Source organism: Lithobates pipiens, unplaced genomic scaffold, assembly GCF_037356315.1.
Source record: "Lithobates pipiens isolate NorthernLeopardFrog02 unplaced genomic scaffold, aLitPip1_a1.2 Scaffold_18, whole genome shotgun sequence".
NCBI classification, from domain to species: domain Eukaryota; kingdom Metazoa; phylum Chordata; class Amphibia; order Anura; family Ranidae; genus Lithobates; species Lithobates pipiens.
In genome coordinates this window covers 290,919,170-290,947,068 of record NW_027507758.1, presented here as the reverse complement: position 1 = coordinate 290,947,068, position 27,899 = coordinate 290,919,170, and the positions used below count along the sequence as shown (strand labels likewise).

At 42.4% G+C, this 27,899-nt stretch overlaps 1 protein-coding gene across 2 annotated transcripts in view; it reads right to left on the bottom strand.

Moving 5' to 3' along the window:
- Positions 1-27,899, bottom strand: part of REV3L (REV3 like, DNA directed polymerase zeta catalytic subunit) — a 284,940-nt gene that overhangs the window by 73,777 nt on the left and 183,264 nt on the right. For both annotated transcript variants that reach the window (XM_077487106.1, XM_077487107.1), the window contains 3 exons: positions 24,403-24,536; positions 4,620-8,796; positions 435-1,327 (listed from right to left, as the gene is read on the bottom strand). In XM_077487106.1, the coding sequence (XP_077343232.1) occupies positions 435-1,327; positions 4,620-8,796; positions 24,403-24,536 (5,204 nt within the window). The remainder of the gene's footprint in view (positions 1-434; positions 1,328-4,619; positions 8,797-24,402; positions 24,537-27,899) is intronic.

The window sequence follows — 27,899 nt, the reverse complement described above, 5'->3', positions numbered from 1 at the left end:
CCATTTTGTCTCCATAAGAGGGTACCATCTGACTAGTCTAGCTTAGCCTTCATTAGTCATTCTCCCAATGACCCAAAACAGCAATGCCCGATCCCTAATATCTCGTCTCTCCTCTCCAAATAGGAAGCTATGTGTTTATATAATACTTTCAGTATGTATGCTTGAACAGTGTTAGAAGACTTGCCCCCTAATACCTCTATATGTATTCTATGCTTTATATACCCTTACGTTTGTATGCAAACACTTGAATAAAGGAAGACTGAAATAAGAAAGGTAGAATGGCACCCAACAATCACTTGGTGCAAAGTGTCTAATATACGAAAGATACAAGGCAAGCATTTCACATACTTATTTCTACTAACAGTAGTCTGAGCTGCTTAAACCATTGTCACATAGCGAGTATGTTTAACAAACAATAATATATGGCGACATACCGGTGGTCACAGGCGTAAGTGGTATCGCATCAGGAGATGCAATTCTTCTTTCTGTCACTGGTGTACTGTGAAAACACGCATGTTTAGATTTGTGCTTCTTTTGTTTAAACGGAGGAGGAGATGGGGTTGATAATGTTTGGACTTCACTTTTGACAGTTTTCAGACTCTTTTTACGGTCTTCGCTCCCATTTTCTTCAATTGAGAAGGATGGATTATATTTATCTGCAGAGTTATGATCAGTTCTAGGAGACGGCTTACTATCAAGATTCTGCCAAGGTGTCAATGGTGAGGAATTAGGCGAAATACATCCATCATTCACATTAGACCCTTCAGGGGATTCAATTTCACCTTCAGCAGTCACATCAATTCCCCCTTCTACATCCTCCCCATCAGAACCATGAAGAGAAGGTGGAGGGCTAGCTATATGAATCTTTACATTATCTTCACTAACAGGTTGATCTTCTAAACTAGCAGGCTGCGCCAATAAAATATTAATTTCCTTTGGAGGCAAGCTGTTACAACCTCTAGGTACTACAGTTATCTTCTTATTCGTATTGTCATTTGTAACTTGGTTTAATAGAGCGGTGTCTGATGTTTTAGAAGACTCATAAAGCTCTTTGGCCTGAAACCACAACTGAACTTTCTGAGGAGGAGGAGCACTCTTACACGGCATGATCACCAACTTTTTATCACCATCAGGATTTATCTTGTTAGTCTCTTGCTCAGTGACTTGTCTATTAAATTGACCAGGAGATATTGGCTTAGGGTTTTGTGTCATTGCAGAGAAAGCAGTCTTCCACAGCTTCAGACCTTCCATTGTAAAGTCTCCTTCAAACTCAGGAAGATCGTGTGCTAGTTTTGTCTCGACTGTTAACATTTTTCCTCCCACCTCCCTATGTAGAAAAAGCAAGCAAAATGAAGATGTTTGTTATAAATATTGCTCTAAAAGCATGAAAACATTTCGTACAAAAGACTACAAAACTGTAGTACTGTAATATGGCCTTGACTTAAAAGTGATATTAACTACTTTAAGACCAGGCTTTTTCTGGCACTTTTTGTTTACCCGTTTAAATCAGTATTTTTTGCTAGAAAATGAATTATATCTTCCAAAAACATTATGCATTTTTTTTATTTTTATTTATTTTTTTAGCAGAGACCCTAGGGAATAAAATGGCGATTTTTTGTCACATGGTATTTGAGCAGTGGTTTTGCAAAGGCAATTTAAAAAAAGAAAAAATTATATACTTTAATTAATAAAATAAAAAAAACAATATATACCCCAATTTTTTTGTAAAACATGAAAGATGATGTTACACCAAGCAAACAGATACCCAACATGTCATGCTTTAAAATTGCCTATGCTTGTGGAATACCTAAAAATCTAAATTGGTGACACTTTAAACACCTTTACAGATTACCGGTTTAGAATTGCAGGGGAGGTCTAGCCCTAGAATTATTGCTCTTGCTCCAACGTTCACATTTGCATGCGCGACTTATATATGCATTTGCTTCTGCCCAAGAGCATGGAGGGACGCTGTGCTTTAATTTTTTTTTTCTCATTTATTTTACGGTTTATTTTTACACTGTCCCTTTTAATTTTTTTTGATCACTTTTATTCCTATGTAAACATCCTTTGTAATAGAAATAAGGATGACCGGTTTTCCTTATGGAGAGATCTGGGGACAGAAAGACTCCAGATCTCTTTACCTTTAAAAGCAAAATTTAAAAAAAAATATATATATTTTTGATCTTTTGCTTAAAAAAAAAAAAAAAATATATATATATATATTATATATATATATATATATATATATATATATATCTGGGATCGGATGTGACGACATGATGTCGCTAGGCGATCAAAGAGTATCTACTCTTTGATCACCACTGGAAGCAGCCAGCCGCACCATCGGATTGTTTCACAGGTGAACTGGCAGAAATTGTAAACCCAAAAGACACTGGCGAGTGGGGAGTGGGGACAGCCCCTCCCGCCGCTTCTAAAAGCGTTCCAGCATCTCAAATCACTTTCCTGGGAAAGTGAAGTGGTTAAAGGCCCCTGTTTCTACAAAAAAATAAATAAATCATATTAACCTGCTCTGTGCAGTGATTTTGCACATAGCAGCCCTGATCCTCCTCTTCTCAGGTCCCCGCACTCCTGACCCCTCCCTTCTGCCGAGTGCAAAGCACAAGCAGCTTGCTTTGGGGCTCCTGAGCTGTTGCTCTGTGTATTCATTCAGACACTATGCGTAACTCGGCCCCACACCCACTTTCTACTCACTGGCTCACTTGCTGTGACGCACAGTAATAGGAACCAAAGACTCCCGCAGCCGTCTTAGCCAAGAGGAGGAAGAGACCCAGGAGAGCAGCTGCTCTTGTGCACATCGCTGGATCGAGAGGGGTGCTGCTGTACACAGGTATTTTTTTATTTACATGCAGCCCTTACAACCACTTTAACCTATTCTGGACTGCCCCACACAGATATATACTGCGGCAGGGCGGCCCTCCTGCGTGAAATCACGTACTTGCACGTGATCTTGTGCACTGGGTCTGGGGTAAGCATGTAGAATGCATTAAGATAAAAACCTTCTGCCTTTACAACTCCTTTAAGAAAAAAGGATGTGCTTCAAAAGTACACCATAGAGCTAAACTATTAGCAAAAAAAAAAAAAACACCATTACCCATCGGTGGAATCACTAGTGTAAATTTTAAAGCCTTTGTTACTGCAACATTTCATATTCCTCATATGTGGCTGTTGTATTATGTACTAGTATGAAAAAGCACCCTGTTCTCTTTGTATTGCTTCCTTGACCACACCAAGCAGAACAACACAGGAATGTGGCCAGTTATTTAGCTATGCTGTCACTGGGAAGCTCAGTATACTGCTGCTTCTTCCCCCCCCCTCTCCCCTCCCCCCCAGCTCTTATGCAGCTGAGAACAAAAGGAATACAATCACTTAACCACTTCCCAACCGGTGCACAACGATGTACATTGGCAGAATGGCACGGGCAGGCAAATTGGCATACAGGTACGCCCATTTCTATTTGCCGCACTGCCATCTCGTGCGCGCCGGCGGCCATAGTAAACAGCATCTCCACGTTCTGCCTAGCAACAATCGACACTGATCTCTGCTCCAAGTGATTGGAGCAGAGATCAGAGTTCACTAACACACAGCCCAGCCCCCCCACAGTTAGTAACACGCCCCTAGGAACACGTAACCCCTACACTGCCACCCCCCTGGTTAACCCCTTCACTGCCAGTGTTATTTACACAGGAATCAGTGCATTTGTATAGCACCGATTGCTGTGCAAATGACAATGGTCCCAAAAATGTGTCAAAAATGTCCAATGTGTCCGCCATAATGTTGCAGTCACAATAAAAATCGCTGATCGCCGCCATTACTAGTAAAAAAATAAAATCATTAAGAAAAATGGCATAAAACTATTCCCTATTTTGTAAACACTATAAATTTTGCGCAAACCAATCAATAATCGCTTATTGCAATTTTTTTAACCAAAAATATGTAGAATAATATGTATCGGCCTAAACTGAGGGAAAAAAAATACTTTTTTTATATATTTTTGGGGGATATTTATTATAACAAAAAGTAATAAAGAATGCGTTTTTTTAAATTGTCTCTCTATTTTTGTTTAAAGCACAAAAAATAAAAACCGCAGGGGTGATCAAATACCACCAAAAGAAAGCTCTATTTGTGGGGAAAAAAAAGGGCATCAACTTTGTTTGGGAGCCACGTTGCACGACCACGCAATTGTCAGTTAAAGCGAAGCAGTGCCGAATCACAAAAAGTGGCCTGGTCTTAAGCCAGCAAAATGGTCCAGTCTGAAAGTGGTTAAAAAAAATAAAATAAAAATTAAAAAAAATTAAAAAACGATAAAAATTGTATACATTCCCCCACCCCCCCCTCCATCTATACAACATTTTTTTGACTTTTATTTCTATTTTAAACTGAATGGGTCGTTTTACAAAGTGACCGTTTACAATCACTTTAAGGGTCAGTTAACATAAAACAGAATGTGCAACCCATGGAAACCTAGCTGAAAAAAAGTCTATCCTTGTGTACACCCTCATATTGGCTCATCATTGAGACAGGACCATGTTGTCCATTGAAATATGATATAACCGTGCAGCAATATACTTGTCAATTAATATCTGTAGCTACATGCTTACTTTGGCTTCTCTGGTGCATCAGAAGGATTGCTGAAAAATGGTTCTTGGTAAATTATTTCCATGAGATCATGGTCAAGAAGAGTTGCCATTATTTCTTCACGGCTAGGTGGTGACATCAAAGGTTTTAAAATATGCACTGGTCGAGGTGTGGCACTTCCATTCTTGGACTGAGAGGGAGAACAAATAGATCTTGGTGAACTATATGGCGTTGCAATTAGTCCATCACTGTGTCTTGAAATAAACAGGTCTAAGTCTCCATCAATAAAATCAATTTCAGGAGAGGAAGCAAGTCCAGTAAAAGAAGAATTGGAGTTAGGTTGACTGCAGGTATCAGGCATTGACTCTTTAATTTGCGTTGACGACTCTTTAATTTGGGTATGCATTTCTGTATGAACCCATTCGGACCGAGGTGCAATGAATGAGGCCTCTTTCAGTAGTCCTGGTTTACTTATTTTAAGTTTAATACTGTCAGACGTTTCTGACTGCTGGGTAAATCCTGTTGAAGATGCACTGTGAAATTTCTGAGTAGGAAATCCATTGTTCCAATGGCTAAAGGGGTTACTCATTTTTATACCTACAGAAGATTTTTCGAACAAATCTGGACTAAGAGAGCTAGGTCTGATTAACACTTTCCGGTCCAATGATTGGACGTTTTTCTCAGTTTCTTGGTTTTCAGGTTTTACACAGTCTTTATCTATAGCTTGGCTAGGTACAGGGTCACTCAGAAACTTTTGCGGCAAATGTTGGTCTGCTGAAATAAACTGACTGCCTGCATATGAACTGCAAAGTCCTACAGAATTTATATCAAAGAAGGCATGCTCAGGAGATAAACTGTCCTCAAGAGAATAGCAGCTTTCAAAATCGGGGTCAGAAAAGATTCCTGGGCTGCCATCAGAGGTTGAGCTTTTGATTTGATGGTCACTTTGATATTTAACAAAGTCCATTTTCAAATTCTTCACTGCTTTCGATTTTGTGCTTCGTGGGGTCCTTGGCTTTTTATTAGGTGTTGCACACAGAGATTTCATATTTACGCACTTTGGTTCCGTTTGATTAGATGGACTGCTTTTAGGGTTAATATGGGATACTTCTGAGGTTACTTTCTGTTGCTTTTTGTGGAGTAATTCCTTTAAAACAGCAATTCCAGACTGTAAATCCAAAATTCCTTGAGAAGAACCTGTCTTGGTAGAATTCTGTAGGGTTTTAGTTCCAGAGAAAATAGTCGGTAAAAAATTCTGACTCGGGTTCTGAGAAGTAAAATCCGTTCCATCAAACAATTCTCCTTTTTCTTTCCAAGGAATTTTTATGGGACTTTTTAATGATGTCACCAAAGAACTTTTTGAAAATTGACTTTCTGAGGAACTTGAATCGCTTTGTTTATTTGAGTCTTGTAAACTTGTTAGCGGTTGCTGACTGTTCATTGTGCAAGGTAAAAGCTTTGACTGCAACTTCTCAAAAGGCATTGTGTCTGGAACATTTTGGGTGTCTCGCAACTTCCCCACGGATGCTAAAAGCCTTTTCTGCACTTCTGTCGGATCTTCTTGAACAAAAGGAGAACAATTCAGAATGAATTGTGCACTCTGGATTACCTGAGATGAGCGACTAAATGATTTTGATTCCTTTACTTGAAATACATTAGAGAATTGTGATCCCAAGGTATTTATTTTGAATGGCTCGGTGTTTGCATTTGGTGGCAGAGGCACTGATATAGACTTGGACTCCTTTTGAACAGCAGAACTCTGAGAAAGAATGGACAAAGATGAGCAACTGAGCAAGGGTTTGTTGTCAGGCGATTCCTCCTGTGTGATGCAGGATGACAACTGTGTTGAATGAACATGTCCTGTTGAAAATCCAGACAGAGAAATCTCTGATGGCTGGGAAAAGTTTGATTTATCGTCATCTTCATCTATAGGAGTTACTGGTTGCTCTTGTAATGGAGGCGCTAAAGCCATAGTTTCACAATTTACTCTTTTGTCCCAGTCTTTAATTTTTGTGTGTTTCCTTGGAGCCTTTTCACTTTTTTTTTGCCTAGGTTTCCCCATCTGTCTTTTTCCATCTTTGCTCAACTCATCCTGGTTGATTTTGTTTCCTTGTTTGGCTGCTTGAGAGCTTATTGCTAGTTTTTTTCTAGACTTAGTAGTTTGTGGCTTACGTTGTCTTTTTTTTGAAGAAACATTCTCTCTCTTACCACTACTTAAGGGATACGTTTTAAAGAGAGGACTCTCTTCAACCTGACGCGCTATAATTTCTTCAGCTTTTGGATCTGAAGGTGACCAACAACGTGGAGGAGACATATTTACTGGGCTAGGACTTCGTTCTGTAAGAAAGCCAAGTTTTGACATTACATCCTTGTACTCTGTATCAAAATCCTTTGCTTCATCGATATATGATGGCATTGGGGGCTTAAGGAAAGCATGATACCTTTTTCTCCTCAGAGGTAGGGATTGCTTTAGAACCTTACTCTCACTCTTTGGAACTTTCCCAGTTTTCTTTTTGCCAGATTTTGGCTTAGTTTTCCTTTTACTGTTTTTCTTTGGTGTGACTGGAGATATTGGGTATTTGGTTGCAGGAGAGTCTGGCACTTTTGGCCAGAAATCTTTTAAAGGTGCCATTGTACTATAAAATTTCATTTTCTCATCTGTTAGTGTCACTTGCTGTTCACCGTGATCTATTTTTTGTAATTTAACTTTCATATTTTTCCTGCCTTTGAACCGGTTGATAATTATATATTTTATAATAACTGGTGGTAATTTAGAAACCTTTCTGCGCTTGCGTGATTTTTGAGACGTTACCACATATTCATTGGCTTCAGTGGGTTGAGGTAGATTAGCTTTTAAGTCATTTACTGCCATGTTTGAATCCCCATCTTCACTTTCAAAATTGACTTTCCGTTTTGTTCTTAAAGTGTATTTATTACCATAAAGTGCTAAAGACGGGTCTAAATCAGCATTCTGCTCCTCAAATGGACATTCATAGCTACTCACTTCACATGTGTTCCCTTGGAGTGCGCCACCATCCATTATGACAGCCATGTCACAAGATGGTACCCTGTCAACATCAGGAGGACTTTTGCTACAAGCATTACCTGGGGCATAACTACTGTCTTTGACCAAATCTATGTCACTTGCATTTGTAGTGCTTGGAGAATCTGGGCAGTCCACTTTTTCATTTTTAACTGTATGATGTTCTAGACAAATATCGCTTTGTCTGTCAAGTCCTATATATTCTTGGTGGTCCCCTTCTCTCTTTATATTTGCTGATTCTTTACTTACTGTAGCTTTTGATTTTTTAGCAAGCTTTAGCCGTGAATGCTTTTTAGGCTGCTTAAGCACACAAGCCATAGGGGTAGCCTTCTGCGGTCGGTTCAAACAGTTAGATAGGACAACACTGGGAAAAAACTTGTAATGTGTCGTCTGCTGGTTAATACTGGTAACTTCTGCTTTGTGTTCCTGAAATTCTTCATATCGTATCTTCATTTTATTAAGGCTTCCTTCATTAAAATCACTATCCACAGGGTGGACAGTGATTCTACTGCCATCAACGCATGGATTCCGGTCACCACAATTTTCATTTAAGGCTGCATGAATTACGCTGTTTGGGGCAATGTTACATTTGTCACTTGTGTCTGTAGTCCTTTTAGCTTTGCTGTTGCTTAAATCAGTAAAATTTCGTGAAGTTCTATCTAATGTTACATCTGTGCTGTGCCGGTTCATGTGCAAGAAAGAGGCATCTTTATCTTTTCTAATGCTGGTGAATTTCCTGCACTGCAGATGTCTATTCATTGAGGAGATTCCATCCTCATAGACATTCTTGTCACTGGCTGAAATAGAAACGATTTCATTCATGTCTCCCTCTTTATGAAAAATTTCTGAATGAGCTGTATTGTTAAAAGGTGCTGGATATTTCAGACTGTAAGTGCTATCATTTGTTAATGAATGGACAGAAAGTTCAGCTCCCTTTTCCACAGGTGACTGGGTAAGCTCTTCTATTAAACCCTCTTTTTTCAGCACATGATTAGATGAAAGGGCACTTGTTTGCTGACACTGGAATGCAGTTTTGGCAGAAGACTGTGGTTCCAATGAAGCAGCATCTTTGTGAAAGATGGAGGGCTTAATTGACAACTTGCTCTTTGCAATGACAGAAGTGTGGGTTAGAGTGCTTTCATTATTCAAAGCGTTATCTAAATTTAAACGAAAATAGAATTGTTAGACGGATAAAGACAGTATATACAGGTTAAACAAACTGCAAATATTGTCTACCTTAACATCAACACTAAAATTTTATCCTGATAGTCCAAACTTTAGAGAAAAAATAAAAAATAGGAATTTTGACATACCTGTAAATTTCATTTCTTGGAGTACAGTACAGGACAGGACATGGGAATCAAATCATAGACCATGTGCTATACATGAAAATAGATAAACGAGGGGCCACTGGGTGGTAGTGTGGACAATTGGCAATCCTAATAAATTACTTGTGCCACTTTCCAAAGATTCCAGATGCACGGGACTATCAATTTGAACCACATTTAAAATCATAGCATTTGCACCCTTGATAATTAAAGGGTGGTGTGTAGTATTGTTCTTCCCAACAATTCTAAATACAAATTACACAAACACTAGGTATAATTATTAGGAGTACATAAAGTAAAAATTTGCACTCTGAGTCCCTTGTGAAAAAACTATGGGTAAAAAAAATGTATGTGAACAGCAGTAGCACTCACAATATTGTACACAGCAATAAACCAAAATTTTAATAAAAATGTGTTGTGCTGTTACGGTATATCCTTATGCATGGTGTGGTGACGTATGTAATGGCCATGGAGGGTGAAAGACGGATGTTGTGATTTCCTAATGACTGTTTTAACATTGCTCTTGTAAGTAGTTTTTAAACAAACCCCCTTTTTTAATAATGTGGAAGCTGCACAATTTTTTTTTCTTTTCTCACTGATATATGGCATTCCTGGTCTGAGGTTTTCTAAGGATTTATAGCTATGGTGAATTCCATCAATGATATCCACAATGCAGCTGAGAAACCTGAAATGAGAGATTAAACTCACTGATGCGAGTACAGACCCGGATATGTCTTAAAATCTGGTAAGAGGATATATTTGCCCTTATTACCTATGGGGAGCACTGGGTGTTACACCAAGAACTGGAGGAAATCTTCACTTGATTGTGAATCACTTTCTATGAACGCTATGGACACTAATAATTTGTTTTATTTAAATTATTAGTAGGAGGCTCTACCACCCATTCGCATAGGGAGCTATGTATGCCACTCACGTGACCTCCACCTACCTGAGAACTACAATAGGAGGGACTGAGAATCCTGTGATGACGTCAAGCACTGTGCGGTTATTCATGCTTTAAAAAGGAACAGGATCATTTTTTTTTTTTTTTAGGGTTACAATCACTTTATCTAGGGTGCAAATGCTATGATAGTTTTAAATGTTTTTAAAATTCCCAGTTTTGTGCATCACTAAAGTTTTGTTTAGTTACTGTATTTTGTTTGGTTGTGCATATATATATAATATATAAGTCCATGCGGTTCAAAGTGTTAGTCTCATGCATGTGTTATAAATTATATGAATGTACACCGGCAAAAGCTTCACTGGGTACACCCCCCAGTGTATCCATATAACCTGCCCACTCCGTGAAATCCCCCCCCCCCCCCCGCGCAAATAAGCAGATCACAGAGAAGAAAAAACAAAACAAAAAAAAAAAACAAGGGAGAGACCGGTCTCCCATACTATACTCCAAGATATGAATTTACAGGTATATCAAATTTCCTATTATCTTTATCATACAGTACAGGGACACAGGAGTTCATAGACCATGGGATGTCCCTGGCAATAAACTAGCTATAACGGCTGAAACAGGCTCGTAGGAAAGCACAAGAATGGTCAACTGACCCAAACAGTTCACAGCAGAAGCACCTTGTTGGAAAAGCAAGTGGCAGTGGGGGCTCAAACAGCCACCTGGCAAACTGTTTTGTAAGGTACCATGAACAAAAGATTAGGTTGTGACTCTGCACAAGTGAGAAGGACTGATGCTAGATGAGGTCTAGACCCAAAAACCCAACCTTAAGGGGCTTAGGCAGGGACTGGATCCCTGGGAGCAGAAGCCCTATAAAAAGTTGCAAGATAAACAGCAAGCTGGGTGGAGAAGAGATAGGAGGAATCCTAAGGAGACACCTCCCTGCAAAAGGAGTAAAGAGTAGATGGGTCAGGTGCCAAGGGAACCTGCTGCAATAAGATGCAGACACAATGCTTGACCCCTTCCTCTAAGGATTATATCTTGTGCTGGCTGACGGGACGTGGAAGTGAAGAATTGAGGTCTGAAAAGATCATAAGAAGGGCATCAGTCCCCAAACAGCAAAAGAAATAAGGGGTGGGGGGAGCCAGGACAGAACTATCACTGTCTGGGTTAATAGAGAGAAGAAAGTCCCATTTTAAAAAGGCACAGCCCTTTAGAACAGTAAGGGAGGGCTCTGCTTTTCAAGAAGCTCTGCACAAGCCCCAGAGGGACATGGAAAGTCACAGCAGGAAATAAGGGAGAACCACCTCCAGCAAGAAATGCACAGGGAGTGCAAAAGCTAAGGAAATAGAAAGGAGGTCTAAACAAGGACCCACAGGGTACTGAGTCCTATGTTGTGAACAGTGCCAGGCAGAAGAACCTTCAGAATTACGTTTCTGATCTGTAAACTAGAAGAACCTTCCTTATAACAAAAAATAAATAAAAAGTGCATCACAGGTGGAGGAGTTTCAACTAGAACATTTTCCTGAGCAAAAGACGAAGTATAAATGAAATTGATGTGTTCAAGGAGGATGTCAATAGGCCTCGATACTACCTCCAACAATAAAAAGGTCAGGAGAGAAACTGGGGCAAGGGAGTATTGTGAGTAAAAAGTCAGGAAAAAAAATAATGCAAGAATTCAAGCTATCCTGGGAAGTGAAGTGAAAAAAGGGCCCAATAAATTAGCACCAAAAATATGGTATATAGAAAAAATATTTTTTGTTCATAATATAAGAATTACATGGACTCAAACGTAAGCAGGGTATACCCAGTCATTATTTGTTTGCCAAGAATGGAGAAAATCTCTTACATGAGAGATCTAGTGGCATGGGCCGCAGGAGGACCTTGCGAGAGTCTGGCTTTTGCATTTATTTTGACCAATACATTCGGAGTTTGACAGGATTTGCAGGTATAAAGGGCCAGGGGTTCCTGTAGCAGGATTAGAAAGTCAATGTATTCCTTCCCAGGAGGACACCATTGTGACAATAAGGCCAAAATGGAGTTTGTAAAACCATCTTTCTTCCCAAAAGCAGTGAGTATGTAGCCAGTTTAGAGCAAGGAAGAGAGGATAGCAATAAGAATTATGTACCCCTCTAAAAGGCAGAATGAAAAAAAGGCCAAGTAGTCTCTTTTCTAGGTTGGGGTAAACACTAGCCCCTTTGCCTCCAGAGAACGTTTAGAATTGAAGTCCTGCCATGACAGTCCTGCCATAATAACTCCTAGAGAGTACAAACAGATTTAATACAAAGGGCAGGGGATGCCCATTCCATAGGAGATTGTGATTGTGGATAATGAGGTAAAAATCCCTTTCCCCTGGTAGCTGCCTCAATATATTCACATTGTGAGACAAAAGGCATCTCTCCCAAACAAAGTCAGTTTCCTAAGCTTGAAGCCATAAAATTACGCACAGAAAGGAAGGACAGTGGGGGGATCTGTCAGATCACATTCTTCATTGGGCCTACAGAGAATATAAGGCCAAGAACAAGAATTGCAATCTTGAAGAAAGATTGGGATTATCTATATAGAATGTGATAGCTCACTATTAATTTATCCAGCCTAGCTTGTCATAGTCTTGGCAACGGAAAACTTGGCTATGGGCAGCTGTAGGGTAGGGCTTGCACGAGCAAAGCATGACTTGAAAATAGTCTCTAAATGAGCATCCACAGAATCCTTAAAGAAAGGGGTATCATTAATAGAAATGGACTGATCATTCAGGGCAAAAAAAAAAAAAAAAGAGAGCTCATGGTGGAGACAGACCATTTCTTGTTAAAGAATACAAGGTGCCGGTAGGGTTGCTTAACCATTCAGAGCTTGGCCAATCATTGTACTGTATAGGGCCCAACTTACTTGATCCAGGGTTGGAAAAGGCTTTCTACAAAATGTTCTCCTCTTGTGCTTTTAGGAACATTAGGGGAGGATCTGCCTCAATCAATGAATTCACAATAGAGAGCGCATATGGCAGGATCTGAAGGAGTAACTTTTCAAAACTGTGTCAGTGAAAAATCTTGACCTCCTTTCGCTAAAAAGTGGGCACTTCATTTGTCAATACACTACCCGTTGGAGGAGGATGATGGGGTTCTCAACCACCTCTTTCGATCATTCCTTGGTTTCAGATTTCATTCCCCTCTCTCTTACTCTCCCCCTTTCCACTCTTTTTCCTCCTCTATATCCACTTTCCTTCCCTCTCCCACCCCCCTTCACCCGTACTTTACAACTCCTTAATGATTGTTAGTCATAACCCACCGGCCTGTACACAGATTCTAGCTTTACCCTACCAGAACTTCTCCTCAGGCCAAGTGATTAGCCCCTATCTAATCCTGCTGCTATCTCGGTTATCCGGGGTCCTGATATCCTTATCACATCTGGTTATGCTCATTCCAGCCCACCAGGCTGATTGATCTCCATTACTATTTTGAGCTTATCCTAGCGCCACCCCAGATGAATATTTAAATTTCCACCTTTTTAGTTAACATCTTATTATACTGAGATCTATCTTGGTTTACTATCTCGTCTTTGTATGCGAGACTTACTGTATATTACCATGATCCTGGCTGGGAATCCAATTTTCTAATGTTCGATAATCCAAATGTAAAGTCATTATCTGTTTATTGTACCCTAATTTACAAATCAATTTCTTTTTTTTCTTTTTTAAAAGCCAGCACCTCCTTTGTTTTCTGCCACTGTAACTGCTCTAGGAAAATCTGGTTGTAGCCCGTGAACATAGTCTAGGGAGGAGACTCTTTGGAATAGACCAGACATAGCAGCAGAGAATTCTGCTTTAACACCCGGAGAGGAACTTTGAGCTTCCTAATGTTGCGTATGCAACAGTGTAGCTACTTGTCCCATGTGCTCCTGCTCCCAAGCACTTGTAATCCACCATTGTTAAGTGAGGGTCTTCCCCTGCAGTGTATTGATAGAATGGATGAGGATTGGGTGGTTTAGCATGTCTGGCATGAATAAATCGCAATAACCCAGCCGTAAACAGATAAAACAGGTATTCAGCAAAAGGTCAGCCAGCAAATGATTAGCATGCATTGTCTGCAGTAATTGGGGGCCGGAAGCGCATAGTAGGGAGTCTTATGAGTACTACATCATTAGCAGGAGAACTTATGGTAGTGAGTTGAAAAGAAACAGACAAAAATGTAAATGTGTAAATTCTACAATAATGTTACCGAGAAGGCCAAATAGTGGGACAATATTATGGAAAAAAAGTAAAACAAAAGTGTAGCCCCCCCCAATGCCTTGTAAACAACTTGAGTACATGGCATTGCATTGTGTCTTGTAGAATATGAATGTAGTGAATGCTAGAGGTCCATTAAAGACATGTATACTTAGGAACTGGTATGCATAATGGTGTAAGGAAACCCTATCTTATTTGGTCATGTTCAGGGTTCACGTTTAGCCTGTGACGGTGGGAATACCCCAAAAAAGTACTATTGGAATGGACCACCCTGTGGCTAACTACACTTGGTTGCATAAAGTGCCAAGGTGACCATTACAGACCAGTATACACAAGGGCAATGACCTGGAAGTTGTTACTGAGCCATAAAGTATTAGGCAGTCAGATCTTGATCGATGCGTCAAAGGAGATATAACAAATGTTATGAAAAATAGCAGGATAATCACCTCCAAGAGGAGGTGTCCATCACCTAAGGAAACTAGCAAAAACTGTTTCACAAAGTAGGCAGGATTATTTGGATATACTGGGAGATGAGCCCAGCAAAGCTTTTGCCAGTATCTAATCACCTCAAGGTAGCGGCATATAACTCATGGTCTATAAATAGATAAAGCTAAATACAGTATTACAGCAACAGACAGACAATCAACAAGTGCTTTTAAAGCAGTTGGTGCTATTTTCGGAATTTGGTCTTCCCCTCCTAAGTCACCGGTTACATAAAAATTCCTCAAGTTCACATATGCAGTCTACAGAGCAATCACCAGATGTATGTAAATGAAGATTTCTGGGTATTGCTTTCTAGAAAGATGAATAAAATTAGCTATAAAAAATAAAAAAAAGATTTCTAGGCAACAGGAAATTATTTAAGTGTCTGTCACTTCCAGTTTTGCTTTGTTTTCCAATAAGGATGTAAAGATTTTAAGGGCATGTTTTAGTGGTACGCATGTGCTAATGTATACTGAAATGGGTCATAGTGCTTCTATCTTCACCCGGTCTTCCTTCCGAAGTCATGGGCTTCGGCTGCATGAATGGGCGCACCGCAATGACATTTCCATGCATGCGCGTGGGAATCACGGCCACGGCACAGAGCTCTAAAGGCATGACATGGGTATGCTGTTCCTTCAGAGCGCATGTGCTGGTGATGTCTACGGCTGCTGCTGCTAAATCCAATATCTCCTAAACGGTGCCTGTTTAGGAGATTTTTTCAGTAAGGGAAAAAAGTATTTGATCCCCTGCTGATTTTGTACATTTGCAAACCTGTATAATAATAATAATAATAATAATAATAATAATAATAATTTGCACACTAACAAAAAAATTATCAGTCTAATTTTAATGGAAGGGTCAATTTTAACAGTGAAAGATAACAACAAAAATATCCAAAAAATAGGATTTTTGTACTCGTAAAATCCTTTTCTGAAGTTCATTGACAGACACAGCAGCTCTTATTGACCTTAGGGTTATATCACCCCTTTAGGAGAGGACTAGGCAGAAAGTGTTAAAAACCAGCTACGCTTGCACATTACCACCCAGGGAGTGGTCCTACTGGCTATAACCCCTCACACTGCATCCAGCAGCTCAGTTCGTCAAAAGCAGTACAAACAAAAATAGGAGGGGTGGGTGCTGTTCCGTCAATGAACTCAAGAGAAAAGGATTTTACAGCGAGTACAAAAATCCTATTTTCTTTATCGTTCAATGACGGACACAGCAGCTCTTCTTGACCTTAGGGAGGTCCCCAAGCAGTGTCAAAGAAACGAGGGGTGGGAACAGCAAACAATAACTCCACCCATAACAACCAGAGCTCCTCAACAGAGGAGTTGCATCCTTAAACAGCCGCCTGCAAAGACTTATGGCCGAAGCAAGCATCCGAAGACGCGCTCACATCAACCTTGTAAAATTTTGTGAAAAGTGAACAGACGACCAGGTCGCCGCATTACACACCTGGAAAACAGACGCTTGATGTCAGAAAGCCCAAGAGGCACCAATTTCCCCGGTAGAATGTGCCATGACAGGAAAGGGAGGCGCTCGTCCACTTCTGGCATAAGCCTGAACCACAATCTGATCCACCGAGAAACAATGGCCAATGAGACCGCCAGTCCCTTCTTTGGACCAGCCACCAACACAAACAGATACACCCGCAGAGCCCAGACCACGTCCAAGGAATGAAAAGCGAAAGAGTGTCAATAAGGGAATCTCCCTAATGTTTTCAAACAACGGTTTCTGAAGCACCAAGAGCACCAGATTCAAATCCCACGGAGGTAGCAGGGTGGTCGAACTGGAGGGGCCACATGTCGAACTCCCTGAACAAACATACTCACCAATGAATGAGTCGCCAAGGGACGCTGAAAAAAAAAAAAAAAAAAAAAAAAAAAAGACAGCCAAAGCTGATATCTGCCCCTTAAAGTGGTTGTAAACCCTTACAAACCACGTTGACCTACAGGTAAACCTAGATTAAGGCTTACCTGTAGGTCCAAGCAATATCTCCTAAACCTATATGGTTTAGGAGATATTTGCCCAAAAACGGGCACCACGTGTCGGCTCCCGTTCGCATGACAGCGGCGGAGCTGCGAGACCCCACCAACAAGATGGATGCGGCGGACTACAGGGGACAGCGGCAACTTCGCTGGCTCCTGTGTCAGGTAAGTGACACATAATGGGCTACTATGCGATGCATAGTAGTCCATTATGCTTTGCAGGGAATGAAAGAGGAAGTAAACTCATCAGGGTTTACTTCCTCTTTAATGGTGCTTAATGCAGGGCTCGTCAAAACCCGGGTGCCAGGTCGCATTTGCGACTAGAATTAGCGACCTGGCGCCTGGGGCAGCACAGCTGGGGTTATGCTGTCTCCGCGGACCCCCCCCCCCGGCGCGATCGCGTCGGGCCGTGCCGCCGGCGGCCCGTAATTGAGCCCCCGGCTTTGAGGCCTTCTACGATCCTATGGTTCTTTCTGGAATCTGGCGCCCTCTTGTGGTGGCCGTTGGAATTACAACCAGCAATGCTAATGGATGCAATGCCAATTCCCCTGCCTGCCAGCCTATATTCCTTCCCTTTACTCAGAACCCCTAAAAATTATATATATATATATATATATATATATATATATATTTTATTCTAACACCCTAGAGAATAAAATGGTGGTCGTTGCAATACTGTCTGTCACACCGTATTTGCACAGCGGACTTACAAGCGCACTTTTTTGGGGAAAATGTATTTAATAAAAAAAAAAAAAAAAACAGTAAAGTTAGCCCAATTTTTTTTTATATTGTGAAAGATAATGTTACGTCGAGTAAATCGATACCCAACATGTCATGCTTCAAAATTGCGCCCGCTCATGGAATGGCGACAAACTTTTACCCTTTAAAATCTCCATAGGCGACGTTTAAAAAATTCTACAGGTTGCACTTTTTAAGTTACAGAGGAGGTCTGAGGCTAGAATTATTGCTCTCACTCTACCGATCGCAGCGATACCTCACATGTGTGGTTTGAACACCACTTTCATATATGCGTTCGCTTCTGCACGCAAGCTTGGCGGGACAGGGCGTGTTTAAAATATATATTTTTTTATTATTTTAACTTTTATTTTTATTTTTTTCACTGTTCTTTAAAAAAAAAAAAAAAAAAAATACATTGTGTCACTTATTCCTATTACAAGGAATGTAAAAATCCCTTGTAATAGAAAAAAGCATGACAGGTCCTCTTGTATATGAGATCCGGGGGGTCAGAGAGACCTCACATCTCATATTTACACTAAAATGCAATTTAAATTTGTCATTTGAAAAAAATAAAATGTCCCTCTAAGAGCTATGGGCAATGACTTGGAGACAGGTGGGGGGCTTGGGGCTATCTTCCCTCACTCGTCTCCATGTCAGGCCAGGGACAGGTCCAGATCGCCATCACGGACCCGGCTCCTAACTTTTTTAGCTGGCTCCTAGATTCCAAACAAATTTGTCAACCCCTGGCTTAATGCAAGTTTCTGATCCACTCCTCGCTGCAAAAACAGCAGGATCCTGGACACTGAATATGTATGTGGACGCCACCCCATCTCCTGACAGACGGAGATGTAGGCCTTCCATGTACAATGATAAATCTTCAGAGGAAGATGACTTCCGTGCCCTCAACATAGTGGATATTACCGAATCCGACAGACCTCAGTCCCTTAGCACCTGGCTTTCAACAGCCATGCCGTTAAAGCCAGTGACGGTAAAGCAGGATGAAGTATTGGACCTTGCAACAGAAGTCCCTTGGTCACCGCATCGGCAGTCACCAAGGAACATCCGCCACCATTCGCACTGTCGGTGTACCACAGACGCCGAGGCAATCCGAATTACTGGAATCCTCTCAGCCTCCACTATGTGAAGCAGACGTGGTAGAAGTTGGAGTGGGGGAAAGAAATAAATCAGTCGATAATGCCCCCATGATGCCACCAACGTGTCTGCCGCAGCTGCCCAGGGATCCTTTAACCTGGCCACAAACCTCTGTACCTTCCAATTGAGTCGAGAAGCCAGAAGCCACATCTGGCGTGCCCCACCAGACAAAGGAGCTGAAATGCATCCGGATGTATCGACCATTCCCCTTGGTCCAGCATTTGACTTGGGTAGTCCACTTGCCAGTTTTCTACGCCTGGAAAGTACACGGCCAATACAGCCGGCACACGCTGCTCTGCCCACTGCAGGATGTGAGCGATCTCCAGTGCTGCAGCCAAGCTCCTTGTCCCTTCTTGATGGTCGACATATGAGACTGCCGTGTCGTTGTCCGACTGGATCCTGACCGGACGCCCCTGCAGTCTCTGTGACCATGTGGAGAGGCACCGCCTCATTGCCCAAAGTTCCAGCACATTGATCGGCAGGCAGGATTATTCCTGGGTCCACTGACCCTGGGGTGACTGTACCCCCCAAACTCCCCCCCAACCGGTCAGGCTGGCATATGTTGTGATCACCGTCTAATGAAGAGGAAGGAACAACTTCCCGGACCAAAGAGCCAGCGACCTCCGCCACCAGAGCAGGGAGCCCCTTACTAGCTGGCTCACCCGAATTTGACAATCCAGGGACAATGGAGATTTGTCCCATCTTGACAGGATCTCCTTTTGCAGGACTCAATTGTGGAATGGAGCATACGGTATCTCCTCAAAAGTGGCTACCATGAGACCCAGGACTTGCATGCAAAAACGCAGCGACGACCAACTGCAGGACACCAACAACTTTACCGCAGCTTGAAGAGTCTGCAGCTTGTCCGAAGGAAGAAAGACTCTCGCCTCCAAGTAGTCCAGAAGCAGGCCCAGGTACTCCAGGCATTGAGTCGGCACCAACACCGACTTCTGTAGGTTCAGTACCCAAACTCCCGAAGAAATGGCATTGGTGATTGCCATATCCTCCCTTAATTCTGAGGTGGAAGCTGCCCTCAGAAGGAGGTTGTCCAGGTAACCCATGATTGCGATCCCTCGGTGCCTTAGCAAAGCCAAAATTGGGGCTAGCACCACCCTCGGTGCCGACACCAGGCCAAAAGGGAGAGCTAAAAATTGGTAGTGCTCATCCCCGACCGCAAATCGCAGAAAACTCTGATGCTTGATGCATATGGGAACATGCAAGTATGCGTCCTTGATGTCCAGGGATGCCAGGAAATCTCCCTGATGGAGTGCAGAGACCACTGAGCGAACCGATTCCATCCTGAACCTGTGTACTTTCACAAAGCTGTTGAGGGCCTTGAGGTCCAGGACCAGACGGACCCCTTCCTTCTTTGGGATTACAAACAGATCAGAGTAGAAACCCTGAAACCTTTCTTGTGTCGGTGCAGGTACTATCACCCCGTGCAGCAGCAGGTCCTGTACTTACCCAAACAGGGCCTCCCCGACGAGCCGGAAGATGATGAAGGTTGGAGGGAAAAAAATCTGTTTGGCAGACAAGAAAGAAACTCCATTTTGTACCATGAGGAAACAAGTTTGCAGACCCACTGGCTCGGAAAGTAGGGAGGTTCTCCTGGCTGCAAACTCCCAAAGACGACCCCCCACCCAAGAGTGGGGCGGGGGGAAACCTTCATGCGGTAACAGATTTGCTTGCAGGCTTGTGAAACCGGGCACACTTTTATCCCTCAGCAGGCACCTTGTCGGACTGGGAACCCTTACCTGGCGACCCGGGCGGACAAAAAAAATCTGCTTCTGTGTGGAAAAGGAGGGCCCTTGCCTACGGCATGGCTACTTCTCTTTTCTGAACTGTGGGAGTAACATACTCTTACCCCCAGTAACATTCTTAATAATGTCATCCAGTGAGGCTCCAAATAGCCTCTCTACCTGGAAGGGCAAGTCCGCCAGTGCTTTTTTAGATGCCTGGTCCGCGGACAAGCATTTCAGCAAAATTAGGCGACATAGCACTACTGCAGAATCTGAGTCTCTAGAGAGCAAGGGGGCCGTATCTAAGGCCACATCACAGACATACTTAAGGCCCTGCACCAACTGGTGTGCCAGCTCCACGCAGACTGGGGAAGCCTGTTGCTTCTCCAATTCACGGTGCAACAATTTAGCCCATTCAGTAAGTGTCTGTGATACCAGGGCTGTGGCTAACCCTGGCCGCAATGCTGACCCCACCACGGTAAACATGGACAAGGCAACCGCCTCGGGCCTTCTGTCGGCAGAGTCCTTGAAAGCAGGAGTCCCTTCCACCGGAATCGTGGTTACCTTATTTAACCTGGATATCGGGGGTCAACCCCATCAGAACAGGGACTGCCTGTCACAGCGGGGCCCCCGAGTCTGAATCAGGGCTTTGCCCAGAAGAAGATAGAGGGAGGGGGCGTTTTTTTACCCCTCTTGTGCCCGCATGCCACTTCCACCCTGGCAACAAAGGCCTCCGAGACCGCCAACAGAGCGTCCATAGGCACCACAGGTGCAGGGGAACCAGTTGCAAAAACAGGGGGATCTGGGGAAGAAGCGCCAGCTTCTGACGCCATGCTGACCCACACTCGCCTGTCACCACTTAGGGACCTAAGGCAAGTCATACAAAAAGTCCACCCTCCTAGCTCCACAGACTGAGGGGTCCCCTGCAGGACTCACCACCCTGGACACAGGTACTGCGCTGTGCTGCTGCTGTCCGCTCTCCCGTGTGTCATCCATGAGGTGTCTGTGTGGAAATCGCGTGGTTCTAGAAGGGAACAAGCACCCAGCGCTAGAGGCAAAACTACCTGATGCTATTAAAAAATGGCCACTTCAGCAAAAATGTCTGAGGGCGCCAAGAAAATGGCCGCCAAACTACTAGAAAATGGCTGAAAGGCAAAAGACTGGCTGTGGCTACAAAAAAATGGCAGCGGAGCGCTTGGCGGTCCCCCCACATGTCTCGCACAGCAGAAAATCCCTACCGTGGCCCAGAAACAGGGAAGAGGAAGAGCAGAATCCCAACAACCAGCGCAGCCCCCCTTCCAAGACCCAGAGCCCCCCGGCCAGGTACATGCACCGCACCCCCCATGTACCCAGTCAAACAGCGGCCCATAGCAGGGAGGAGGGAAGGGACAGGGAGAGTGAGAGACCCCCCTAGTCGACCTAGGGAATGCCTAGCTGCTCCATCCTGCCGAGACAGGTGGAACCATACTTACCCCTCCTGCAGGGACTGCTGGATGCATTCCACAGACAGACCCATCACCCGAGTAGTATGGGGTGGCTGCCGGGCCATGGCACACTGTGACACAGACAGCAGTAGCCAAGTCATGCATGTAGCTAACAGGCCACCTCTGGATCAGACGGGGCATGTCATGGCCGACCTAGCATGTAGCTAGGACCTGCTCACGCTCGATGGCCAGACTGGGGAGACTACAAGGATCTCGATTATCCAGCCTGTCACCCAGCCCGGCTGTTGATTGTAGATCACAGGAATCAAAAATGCAGAACAAAAGAAAAAAAAATTCCCAGGACCAATGGTCCCTCACAGTGAGCCAGGTCCTTCTCCTATGCCAGGTAGAAAAAATAGGATTTTTAAAACAGCTTACCTGCAAAATCCTTTTCTTGGAGTACATCACTCTGGGTCTCTCCACCATGGCCAAGATGAAAGAGCTGTCCAAGGATGTCAGGGACAAGATTGTAGACCTACACAAGGCTGGAATTGAATACAAGACCATTGCCAAGCAGCTTGGTAAGAGGGTGACAACAGTTGGTGCAATTATTCGCAAATGGAAGAAAAACAAAATAACTGTCAATCCCCCTCCGCCTGGGACTCCCAGATCTCACCTTGTGGATTTTCAATGATCATGAGAACGGTACTACACTGAACAGAACTACACAGAAGAATCTTTTCAATGATCTCAAGGCAGCTGGGACCATAGTAACCAAGAAAACAATTAATAACACACTACACAGAGCCCGCAAGGTCCCAATGCTCAAAAAAGCACATGTACAAGCCTGTCTGAAGATTGCAAATGCACATCTGAATGATTCAGAGGATAACTGAGTGAAAGTGTTGTGGTCAAATGAGAACAAAATCAAGCTCTTTGGCATCAACTCAACTGTGTTTAAGGAGGAGGAATGCTGCCTATGACCCCAAGAACACGATTCCCATCGTCAAGCCAGGACATTGAAAATGGGTCATGGATGGGTATTACAGCAAGATAATGACCCAAAAATAATGACCCATGGCCAAGGCAACAAATGAGTGGCTCAAGAAGAAGCACATTAAGGTTCAGTCTCCAGACCTTAATACTATAGAAAATATGTGGAGGGAGCTGAAAGTTCGAGTTACCAAAGGTCAGCCTCAAAACCTTAATGACTTGGAGAGGATCTGCAAAGAGGAGTGGGGCAAAATCCCGCCTGAGATGTGTGCATACCTTGGGGCCAGCTACAATAGACATCTGACCTCTGATTGTCAACAAGGGTTTTGCCACCAAGTGCTAGGTCAAGTTTTGCACAGTGGTCAAATACTTATTTCACTCATTAAAATGCAAATCAATTTAGAATTTTTGTGAAACGCGTTTTTCTGGATATTTTTGTTATTGTGTCTCTCGCTGTTAAAATAAACCTACCATTAAAATTAGACTGATAATTTCTTTGTCAGTGGGCAAATGTACAAAATCAACAGGGGATCAAATACTTTTGTACCTCACTGTACCTATAGGTAAGCCTTATTATAGGCTTACCTATAGATAAAAATAAAAATAGTGACTTTACTACCATTTTAAAGCAGCAATGAGAGCTTATATCTATAGTGCACAATATAATGGGAATGACATTTTATCAGTGATTTTAAGAGGTACACTTTAGCAGAAAGCATTATGCTTTCTATCTCTAAGGGATTGCAGAGGAATATTAGATCTTTGTAAGACTTACCTGCGTGAGCATTATGAATGAAGGTGGATGGAAATCGATATATGAAAAGGTGACAGCAATACACTGTCGGAGGAAGCGCTAGGATTCCACTGTGTGATCAAGGGTCACTTGAGGTAGTGAGCAGATATTGAACACACAGCACATTCAGTTTGAAGATTATTTTCACTTTGATCATCCACTTTAAGTGTAGTGGGTGGCGTGATAATATTTGACACATTTGGTGACAGATGGACATTTATTTGAACGTATTTTCCAGCCTGAATGATACTTTATCTGTTAATTATTTTGGGGATATTACAAATTTTATGCACTGAAGGAGTGTAATAACTGCACTTATCTTGATACAGCATTTTTTTCCCATCATGTGTGGGAACACATAATAGTGCGAGTAGCATTATAAATTAGACTAAAGAAGTGTATAGGTAGGTTTGAAGATTGCACAGGAGTTTATGTATAATAGTTTTTTTTAAGCAGATACGTAAAAAAAATGCACTGTTACAATGACCATCTGTCATGTCTATCCTGCCCCAACACCAAAGCATGCCATACATGGCTCTAATTTTGGCCGAATGGCCAGTTGGTATGTGGCCATAGAACAGAGTGCTGCTGTGTCTAGTGGCAGCAATCCAGCTGCCCATCGAAACGTGTGTCGTGTCCTTTTAGATGTGGGATCACCAAACCATTACCACAAAAGAGAAAGCTTCAGGAAAGGCCCCGCTTGTGGAAACTACCCTAAACATGGACTGAGTGTAATTGAAGACTGCAGGAAACCATTTTAAATAGCAGCTATCTGACTGCAAACATTACACTGCAATAAGCCCAAAGAGCACTTAAAAACTGTGCATACCAGCAATTTAGATTCAATTTGCTAAATTTTAAAATTAGACACTATCCTGCAAATTTAAACTTTTGTACAAAACTTACACTTTAGGATGCAAGGGAACATACTTTGACCATTGTCTAGCCAAAACATTTAAAGAAAGGAAAACGCTAACAAGTTATACAAATTCTACCCACCACTGTTCTCATCTGCTGTGCCATCTAACTGAGGTATAGAAAGATTTGCTAGAAGCAACTTGTTACTACTCCATTCCATTTCACTGTCTGATGAGTCTTCTTCAGATGAGCTGCCATCAATGTTCTTAACAAGACTAGAAAAAAAGGATGAAAAAGGAAAGTACAGATCACTCAGGTAGCAGACTTAAAAACATAGGCACTGTTTTAGACTGGTAAAATATAAATGAGAAATATACCATCCAAAATGAACCATGCACTACTGAAGGTTGTGTATGTCATCACAAATGGGCAATTTAACAGGAGGTGTCAAAGTTCTGTCATATACAGAAACAGTTTAAGTGTATATAAACCTCAACAATGAACTTATCTTATTTGCTCTCTTTTGGTCTGGTAAATATATAATCAAATGCTTTATGTTACAGCTTTAAGTAGAGAAAATACCTGTTGATTCTGCCAGAAATGTTGTAAGTTTATAACCTGAAGAAGAGAGACAGTTCCTGTGCTTTGGGCCTGTGCTACACTCATCAGTTAGCATCATTCCTAGTTCTCCTTGGACTACAAAAGACCTACTCCTATGTTAAAGAGTAAGTTCACCTTTGAACACTTTCTTAAAATCAAGATTCCTTATGCACCATTATAGCATTCCTGTACTTTTTTTTTCAAAAATATCAAAGCTTTCGATTAAATCTACAGTCACTTTTCTTGTCTAAATCCACATTTCCAGACGTTTCCATTAGTAATGTCTTCTTCCTGATCAGACTTTAGGTCATGACACAGGAAGGTGTTGACCAGCTGACCTCATTAGCACACACCCTGCATCATCCACCCTCCCATTCCCAGGTGCACATTTTTTAAATGAAATACAGTCAATCTGTGATCACCCTTCTCACTAAAAACACAATCAGATTGCATAGTGTAAGAATGCTATATTGGTACATAGGGGAGCTGGAATTTAGAAAAAAAAAAAAAGCATACAGAGGTGAACTTACACTTTAAGGAGAAGTGGCAAGGGGAGATGTTCTGTAGTGTTGCCTTAGGGTGAAAATGCTGCTCTTACAGAATCACCAGGTAAAAATTAAGGCAAGGAAGCCTGAAAAAAAGTTATGTAGCCCCCACAGCGAGTCTATGGACTGGCAAGGTGCAGCATAGTCATTTTTTGCTCTCGGGTTTGGACAGGTTGTAGACCCATCACAGGTTTGCATCTTCAGGTGACAATATATTGAATCATCATAATGTGCATTTTATTTCAAGCTTCTTTAAAGCAGACCTCATCACTATTTTTTTTATGAAAAACTGTTTTCAAGTCTTCTGCTCAAATGATGTATGCATGTCTGTATGCAAAAGGGATGTACAAAAAGTTGCCTAGTATCTGCTATATCAGTTCCACAATTTCCATAGCAAACAGGATTCCAAGCATTTCAAGCATTGCAGGAACAAATTGGTTATTGGTCTTGGCAGTCTTTTACTCTTATGACACAGAATTTAGTTTTGCCCCCTTTTAGCTTGTGTTGCTGGCTCTTTTATTTAGAAACATTATAGTACTTCCCACATTGGTGTAGCCTACTTTCACTTCCTAACTATGTCATTTTTAATGAGGGAAGACTTTCTGACTATAAACTCTAGATAGCAGCACAGTACTATAAGATGCATAGGTCAAATACATCAAAAAGGTCAAGTTATTGTTGACTATGCAAACTTGGGTCCAGTGTTTGTCAAGACCTCATCTTAAAAAATTGGGATAGATTTACATTGTCCACATAAGTAACCATTTTCCCCATTATATGCAAACCTAGTCTTGTGGAAGCACTGCTTGATTAAACAATGAGAGATGTTCGCACAAGAAAACCAATGTATGTTGTCCCCGAGTGGTTATGAAAAACATACTCCCATACACTAAACCAGCCTTTCTCAACCTTTTCAACACAGAGGAACCCTTGACATAACTTTCTAGTCTCAGGGAACCCCTGCTAAAAATGACTACATCTACAACTCATGATTAGGGTTGCCACTTGTTTAGGATTCACCTGGACAGTTCGGGTTTTGAATCACGTGTCCGGGTTTCAGAGTGCCTGAAACCCGGACACATTATACAGACTGGACTATGGCTTCCCAGCAGGGTTGCTGGCTGCAGTTATCTAAGCTGAGAGTGCTTGTTACACTCTCTTTCATGCTGCCCAAAGCCAACACTAACCCCCCCCCCCCCCCCCCCCCCCACACACACACACACACACACACACACACACACACACACACACACACAGGAGAGGAGAGGGGGCTCGATCTGCACCTCTTCCTCCTGCCCCTACCCCTCTGTGTCTGGCCACACTCCAATCCCCAGAGCTGTGCTTCAGAAAAGGAAAGTGTGGGCTGGAATTTTAAAGTCCAATAGCATCAGATACATCTGGATGAGAGGTGCTGACTGCCAAGGGGTGAGTGAGCTCACCATCCATCACTGCCTGTGACTGAAGTCTCGCCCCTCCCTCTATGGTCGCTGAGTAAGTACACTAAGGCAAATCAGGGTTCTCAGAGCACCCCTTACATCAGAGGCCACAGTGTTCCTCCTTACATCAGTGTCCTCTCCGTACATCAGAGTTCTCAGTGTTCCCCCTCAAATCAGGGTTCCCAGAGCATCCTTTATGTCAGAGTCACCAGAGTTCTCCAGTGTAAGGGAACTCTGAGTTCAGATGTAAAAGGGGAACTCTGTGGACTCTGATGTAAAGGAGGACTCTTTACAACTCTTTCGTCATTAACTTCATATGATTAGAAATATTATTTATTAGCAAAATATATGTATTAAAAAAAATTGCTGTGTGTCGCTAAAGTTTTCGGATTTGACTTGAAGAAAAGGTAGCAACCCTACTCATGATACATTAGTGCGATGGTCAGTAGGAAGAATGTTCCTTATGCTTGTGGACACTGGAAATAGCTAAACAGATCAATGGTGGCAGTTGGAACTTATCTGAAAGGCAGAAATTGCTCATTTCTCAAGGAACCCCTAGCAACCACTGGAGGAACCCTAGTTGAGAAACCCTGCACTAAAACGCAGGGGTAGGCCACCTTACAGGAGGTGGAGATCAACCTGAACAACACGGGAGAAGTCAAAGATCACTGGTCACAGTGTCGCCTCCTTACACCCAATTTAAACCTCTAATTGCAGGACTACAGTGTTGCAAATGCGTGCATTGCAGGACAATCATGGGCTTAAAAATCAGGTGTTGAGAAGGAAACATATCACCTCCTTACCACCTAACAACTCACACTCTGATCGCTTTTCAGAGCACTTGTGCTTGCTCACACGTAAAGTTAGGGGGTGGTAAAACAGCAGGATATAATAGAAGTCTATGGCTAAGCACAGCAAACCCACAGGAAAGCTGCAGGTACACTGCACTGCACCCACAGTGTGGGTAAACTGCATCATATCAGTCTGAAAGCAGCCCTATACTATTATGCCTAGTGTTTTGCTTCACACTGACCTGAAGATCTGTTCTTTCCTGCTG